The 8,156-nt window shown below is 40.2% G+C and overlaps 1 protein-coding gene across 1 annotated transcript in view; it reads right to left on the bottom strand.

Annotated features, from left to right (window-relative positions):
* The window catches only part of GPC3 (glypican 3), a 423,057-nt gene continuing 414,901 nt past the window's right edge, over positions 1–8,156 (bottom strand). Inside the window, exon 8 of the mRNA XM_039875284.1 lies at positions 1–438. Coding sequence (XP_039731218.1) covers positions 272–438 — 167 coding nt within the window. The 3' untranslated portion in view covers positions 1–271. The remainder of the gene's footprint in view (positions 439–8,156) is intronic.

The raw sequence follows: 8,156 nt of genomic DNA, 5'->3' as shown, positions 1-8,156 counted from the left end.
CATGTTCTAGCAGCCAAACATAGGAAAATAATTTGGCACAACTTGATTTTTTTTCTTTGCAAAAGGACAATCTATACTACCACTAAAATTTATGTTCCTCCTAAAGATACCATTTGATTTCAAAAACATAACACATGGTTTGTCTTCTACTTAATGGATGGAGGAGATATATAAGATAAAAAAAATAGAAAAAAATTAAAGGGTGGTTCCTTTTATAGAGGAAGACCACAGGTGCTGAAGGGCAGCACAGGTGCTGTGCACTAGGAAGAAGTCAGTGCACCAGGAAGAAAAAGCACATCACATAGATTGTCAAGCTGGTTAGAACCTTCAGTGGGGAATGGCCATTCCCGAGGTTGTGAGAGGCAGTTATCTCATTGTCCTGATTCACATGTTGCTTGCTTCCAGGAGCATCATCCACATCCAGATCATAAGCCAATTCTGCCAAAAATAAAGAAAAAAAAATTTAAATACAGGATTACCAACAGTATCAGGTGTATACTATTCATGGCTCAAGCACTTGTCTAGACTGCTGAGATACCCCAGCTTTGATTTCTTCCTTTTGCAGAAAGGAAGGCTGCCAGGACATGGCAAGAGACGGGGTGTGTGGCGGGGAGGCAGAGGAAGGAGATGGCTAGATGGTGCTCCTTCCAGAGATCATACCAATAGGGAGTAAGCTGGCTGTTCCCCTCTCCCCTGTGGCTCCACCCACACCGCAGGGTGCACACTGGCCCTTTGCAACCTCTCCTCCCTGGCAATACTCTGCTTCAAGGTCGTCTTCACCAATCTCACTGGTATCAAAATGTAAGGTGTGGTGTCAGTGACTACCTGTGTCTTCTCGAGTATATGTGTACTAATGGGGGAAGGCATGTTGTGGACTCCCAGGGCACCTTTCCTGGGCCCTGTACCCCATATAGATCTCCTCCTGGGAACCTTGTTTTAGAGTTAAGGATAGGGTAGTTTGCCATTGAAAGATGTTTTATATTCCTCAAACATTTCTTCTTTTATCTATGTGGTCTTTTCATCCCCTCTAAAAATAACACCCACGGAAAAAAAAGTAAAATTGATCTAATGTACAGGATTTCAACTGACACCAAGCAAATTAAGACTAAGGAGAGACTAATGGGTAAGGGTCTTCTTTCTTTGATCACCTGCCATTTATGATATCTTCATGATTCTGAAAAGAAATTGGGATGTTGGAATTGGCCAATGAGAAAGTCTCTCAGAAGGAAAATCTAAGTAGAAAGTGGTTTGTTAGGAAATTTAAGATGGCTGGCCCTGGCTCAGGGCTCAATTTCTTTCAGATTTGCTTTCCCAGATTTAGAGCTCAAATCTGTTGCCTTGGCTTTTCTAGACTCAGTTGCCAATGTTTCTATTTCAATAGTGAAGGTGATGTGATGTGAGTAATGCCACCAGCCGACTGTCCTGTGGCCAAGAGAACCGGAAAGATCCCTTAGGGACACTGAGATGCATAGCAACGGGCACAGAGGAAATGACTGGGGTTCTACAGAGGAAAGGAAGGAAGAGCTCCTCTTAAAAGGGATGAAACAGTAAGTCACAGGAAGAAATTGCGAGGACTCAGCTAGTCCAGGATGCATGCAGAGCAGGGCCCATGACCAGGGCTGCTCCAAGGCTGGAATTGGTTAGAGCAGACAGCACTGTCAAGGTGATCAAAGCTAGGGGGTCTGATTACACAGGCTGCAATACCATTTTTCAGTAGGGCTACTGTAGTTATAATGCTATCAGCAATGACAAGGGAACCAAACTTACTGTGCCACAACTGAAAAAAGATATTGTACTCAGTATATGATGATATCTCAAGGTTTCTTTAATTTGCAAGCATTTGATTATTAATAGAGACCAGCTTTTTGTTTTAGTTTACTAATATTTCTCAATCCATAACAGTTCATATCCTTTGCCTTTTTATCTAATGTGTATTGATATTTTTCTTATTAATTTGAATATATATTTTATTGAATTCTTTATCTTATTCAATATACATTTTTCTATTGTGTTAATTATAATTTTTCATTGCTGTATAAAGAAATGATGTCGTAACTTTTAATATATATGAATCTGACTACATTTTGCTCCTCTAGAGCTGAGAAAGTTTTTCTTCTTGAGTGCTGATAATCATTCAAATCAAATATTCAAGGAAATCTTCTTACCCAGGGAAAAGTTACTCAGCAAACTGTAATCTAGATTCTCTCTCCCCCTAAAATCAACACATATGAAGGAAATAAAGAGAGAAAAAGAACAAAGAGCAATCTTCTACTTGGAAATCAGACCTCTTTCTCTGAAAGGTGAACTGTGCAGAGTGAACAGAGAAAGCCGAGGTCAGCTGTCAGTCGACAAGGATAACACAGGCTTAGGCCACGATCAGATTTCACCAAAGCTGAGAACACATATGGCTATATCTGTTGAAAGCCTGCCTTGAGTCGCACGGCAACTTCTCAACTTAAATGAAGAGGGGTATTTTTAGGATTGACCTGAATGAGAGCACTCTCAGCATTGCTTTCAGATTCCTTTTCTGAATATTCTTGCCCAATATCAAGATGAAACAATCTATTAATGTTACCACTCAGCACCTACACTATTTATCTTGCTCTTTAAAGAATCCACAGACACTAAACAGTTTTGTGTACTATAGTAGGTATGGGAAACCCAGCAGTTATGTCAAGTCCAGTAGTTTCTAATACTTTTTGCCACCAAAGACCTCTTTTGTTATTTCTTTCTCTTGGACCCTATATTTTGAAACGATAAAAATGACTACCAATTATCGAGGTCTCATCGTGTGCCACTTACTCTACTAAAATGTGTTATCTCATTTAATTTAACCTTCTAAACAGTTATCTCATTTAATTTAACCTTCTAAACAATGTTATGAGGGAAGTATTATAATTCCCATTTTATGGATGAGGAAGCTCAAGCTCAGGTTACTTTTTTGCCTATACTAATACAGTGGGTGAGTTGCAGAGGTGCTGTTTGAACGCAGGTCTGACTCAGAACCTCATATGAAGATACTACCATCTCTTTAAAAAGTTTGTATATCAAATGGGCTGCAGTGATTAAGTAGTAATGGATTCCTTCTTGAAAAACAAAAACAAAAACCTTGATTAGTGAAATACATACTGCCAAAGAGAAATTCTGAAAAGCATGAGAAAAGTCAGTGTTTCCACATAAAACTGATCACATCCTTAGGTAGCCTTATTAAACTTTGTGAAATACTGAGAAAAAAACCCACTGGGTTGGGGACCCTGTGTGGGAATTATAGCAGTTCTATTTCCCTGATGAAATCAGCAATGATGGCCAGGGCCGTTAGACACCCCATGCAGAAAGCTGGGCCAAGTCTTCTACCTCCAAAGGTCTCTCAGGAATATTCAGAATGAATATACATTCAGCAGCAGCAAACTTTTCCACCCAACTGCATAGCTGGGTTTCTGGGGTTTATATTGATGGGAATCCCAGCAAAAACACACTCTGGGCCTAGGCTACCATCATGGAGATTAGAGATGAAGGTGACAGTTGAGCAGGACAATGAAGCATTATGGGAGACAGAGGAAATGAGGTTTTGGTCAAAGACAAATATGGACACTCTGGAATAGGGGTAATATAATTCAATCTAATTCAATAAACTTAATGGTAGCCTACTATATCCCAAGCATTAAGCTAGAAGTTTGGAGAAAGACTTAGGAATCCCATACTCTAGCGTTCTAGCAAGGGAAACAGGTCGATAGACAAACCAACTAGATACTTGGCAGAAAGTAGAAAGGGCTCAGATAAAGGCACAAGCAAAACACTATGAGGATAGAAAGGAGAGATAAAAGTTCCAAATAGAAGGATCTGGAAAGAGTTTTTAGAAAAATTGGGTTATAATCTACAGCATGAAGGATGGGAGGAACTATGGCAGGGCTGATGAAATGGTGATTCATTTTAGGCAGAGGGTTCTGCTTGAGCTAAATCACCAATATCAGGAATTGTAGGTAGGGCATACTCAGTAGGAACAAGTAGCCTCTATGGTGGGAGGGAAGACAGAGTGTACATTGTTGTGAAGGGTGTATGTGTGTGTGTGCTTGTGTGTTGAGTGGTGGGTGGTGGGTGGTGGGAAGGCAGAAGGGACAAATAACAGCCAAATCGTGGCAGATTAGTAATGCTAAGACTATTGTGGGCAAGACGGGGCTATTGAAGGTATTTAAGTAAGGAAAACACATAATTTGATTTGTGCTTTTTAGAAAGATCATCATTAACAGTCTGAAGGACAGTGAAGAGACTTGTCACACATCTTGTCTTGGTAAAAAAGAAGTCTGTGGGAACAGTATCTGAGGATCGGCCAGTAGCAAATATAAATTTTTAAAAAAAATCTACAAAGAAGCTAAATCTACATCAAACTAAAACTTTCTCAGTTTGCTACAAACTGAGATGTACTATGGGAATCACCACAAACCATTTTCTTTTAAATCATTTATATTTAATGTTTATAAGTGATTTTCCAGAAATTATCTTTGTTGTATTAGGAACATATTATAAAATGCACATACATTTTTTTTTTCCTATCTTGTAGTTGATTGTCAGTTAGAACCTTTCAGGCCAGCAAGGACATTTTCACGCTAAATCCAAAAATCTCTATTTGTAATCAGTTTAACTATGCCCAGAAGGTAGACCCAAGAATCTGTACTAATTACACACTCAGCCCTGACTTTCACTTTGCCCCTATGTCTTCTGTGTTGCAGACTAGATAAGCCCTTTAAAATAATCATCAGTCATTAAAGTCTGCAAGTTGTATTGAACGTTTTTCTGCCTTTTCTGTTGGGCAAAGCACTAAGTGGGGAGCCCTCCACCCTTATTCAGTTTTCTGGTGGAGTTTCTAAGGAGGCTGCACCATCCTGCAAGTCTGGTGCCCTGGATGCCAGGCCTGGCTCAGCCATTGACTTACTATGTCACCTCTGGCAAGTCATTTCCCTCTCCTCTGAGCCTCAGCCACCCCTAAGTCAGGATGTTGGACTGGATGGACTCTAATTTTTCTTCTAGTTTTATCGCTCTCTGATTCCAAGGCTCCTGGGGCCTGGCAAAGGACACGGTTTACTGTAGGCTGCAATCATTTTTCTGCCCACAGCAGCCAAGATGGCTGCTCCCAGCAGAGCCTTCATCAACAAGTAGATTCAATCAGTTGCTTCTCTTGGGATGTAAGTTTTCCTAGTGATCTTCATCAGTAACCTAGTTCTGAGTCTTCTTTTTTCTTTAGCTGTTATAATCTTGGATAAGAGGCCCTGGCAATAAATAAATCCATGCTGGACTGCTTTTGTTTTCTTTAAACTCTGGCCTAATAACTTCCACTGAAGCCAGTACACACAAAGCTTTGGGATACATCAAGCAGGCATGCACAGGCAGCTAAGGAAGATCTGTCATCCAGTAAGACAAGCCTTTGGGCCCTTACAAAGACATTGGGGTCTTGAGCATATAATAGGAAGCAAATGTTTGTGCTCTCTGATGGCACCAAGGATGGCAATGTGTTGCTTTAGGGGTCTCGCCCACACCAGCAGGCAGACTTCATAGGGCAGCCTGAAAGAAGAGCTGCTATCAAAATACCAAGGGAGAGAATGCTGCTCTTGAGCCAAACATGGGGTTTCTTCCTTGCCAAGCTTGTACCAGCAGATGGCTTCAATCCGGCCCTAATATAGCAACAGAGCAATACCACTATTCCTGTGTTTTGCATTTGCTGTGTGCAGTTGGCCCCCAAGACATGAATATGAGAAACCTTCAATATATTGCTTGGCAGACCCCAGAGTTTGAAACTGGGGAAATCTCTGAAGACATCATGTTCACTGCACTACTGCTCACTCTGCTGCCCATTCCCACAGAAGCCCTTGGGCTCTGCCAGTCACTTCTGAATCACAAACAGATCTTGGTTTCCTTGTCCTCTCCTCAATATAACCCTTCCTACCACATCAACCCTACCACCACCACTTTTGTGAACTTTCAGGTGTGAAATGACTACATGAACTTGAAAGCAGAGGAAAGTGACTTTGCTAATGACCTTTGAGTCTCTGGGGGTCTAGATTTTCTTCTTCATAGATCGGACGAGGGGAGGGGGAACTGGCACACCTGAGGCCTCTGGTTTTTAATTAGTCTAATAGGACTCCTTTTAGAATTGGCCAATTTTATAATGTGCCTTCTTGACAAACAAATGAGTTGCCAATTTTGCATACTAAATGATTGTAAATACTGGAAATAATACAATGGCTTCTCTTGGAAGAGGACTGGGGCAGTGAGATGGCTACTTCATTGCTTACAGCTAATTGTAGCCTGCAAACAACCTTCACTTCCAACTATGGAATGGCGAAAGAATACAATGGCTTTTCCCATTAGTCTAGTCATGGCCTCTAGTATTTTAGGCCTTCGCAACTTGTTCTGGGGTTGTATCTTCAGGTTACACTGCAGTGGGCTGTGGGTACACAAAGCCATGGCATGCTTCTTCCTAGGGATTTGGAGTGGGGAAGTAAACTATTTTATATTAAAATATGCAAGGCCATATGATGGAGTAGAAATGCACTATTTTCAAACTCATTTAAGACTTTATAAAATATTTCATGTCCACTAGGACCTTCAGGTTATGTCCCAAATCCTCAGGAGCAGGTGTGCACTCTCACTCTTCACTGATGTATGGAAAGATCTTAAAAGTACTGTTAGGCAACTTGGGTCACTTCGGCTTTGTAAACTACCAAGCTGGATGCTCTAACTTGCAAATTTCTTAACTACTTGAGGTAGCCTTTTCTATGACACCTTCCTTGTCAAGAGGAGAACACTACAGCAAATGCCCTTATAACTGAAGCTCGGACTGCTTACATTTTTTTTTTTTAATACAAAAAGATTTCCAGGGGTTTCAACTGCTATGTTTCACTATTGCATTCAGCCACAAAGAAAGGAACAAACAAAAATATTACTTAATCCCCTTGAAAAAGAAATCTTTTTACTGCAGAATCTTCTTATAATATGGGCCACTACTATACTTATTTAGGTACATCATGAGTAAAGTCATATTCCCAGAAACAGAATAACTCCATCCTAGAACCCCTGACAGTAATGAGTGCCTGTGTAGGTAGGTACTGGCTCTCCTACCTCAGCCCCAGAATTATTACCACCTTCTGCAGTAGTGTCGTGATTATTCCTCTCATGTCTACAGATGCTTCTCACATGAGGATGCCTAACAGCTCCACAAAGCCTTTACTTCCCATGAGAGAGGTCACCTCATTCCCATGGAAAGCAATGGACTTGAGAGTTAATGAAATAGGAGGAGCTGGTGACAGAGACACTGTTCAGTTAGCGTCAGGGGAGAAGATGAAGAGAACAAGCTTAGAGAAGGTAAGGGAAGAGAACATTTTTAAAGAGGAGAAAGTTAGTATGGTGGAATATTATAGAGAGGTCACAAAAAGTAAGGACTAGAAAGAAGCTACTGAACATGTCAATTAGAAGGTTATGGGAGATTTTTGAAAGTTTCAGTAGGGTGGTTAGGTCAAACCCAGATAGTACTGATTTGAGATGAAAGTGGGAATTGATGTAGATTTACTGAATACTGATTAGTCTTTGGAGAAGTTTGAGAGTGAGTGAAATGGAGCACTGTCACCCTGACTGTGCCTGAGGTATTGTGTCATTGCTATCAGTGCCATAACACCTAACTAGTCTGTAAAACCAAACTTTGTTAGAAGGTACCATTCCAACTCAAGATGGCTTTTGAAAATGCTATTTTTTGTTATCTTTGATGCATAAACAACCTAGACACTCAGATACTTGTACACCAATGTTTAAAGCCAATTATTCGTAATAGCCAAAAGGTGAAAGCAACCCAAGTGTCCATCAATGGATGAATGGATAAATAAAATGTGGTACATCTATAAAATATAATATCATACAGCCACAAAAAGGAATGAAATACTAAGACATGCAATAAGATGTACAAACCTCAAAAACATGATGCTAAGAGAAAGAAGCCACTCACAAAATACCACATAGTTTGTGATTCCATTTATATGACATATAAACAGGCAGAATAGGCAAATTTTGGAAATGGTGGTAATGGCTGTATAAAACTATGAATGTAATTATGCCACTGAATTATACACTTAATGGCTAAAATAGCAAATTTTATGTTATATATATTTTAC

The sequence above is a fragment of the Pteropus medius genome, unplaced genomic scaffold, assembly GCF_902729225.1.
Source record: "Pteropus medius unplaced genomic scaffold, Ma_sr-lr_union100, whole genome shotgun sequence".
NCBI classification, from domain to species: Eukaryota; Metazoa; Chordata; class Mammalia; order Chiroptera; family Pteropodidae; genus Pteropus; species Pteropus medius.
Note: the sequence above shows the minus strand (reverse complement) of the source record. Positions and strands in the feature narration are given on the sequence as shown.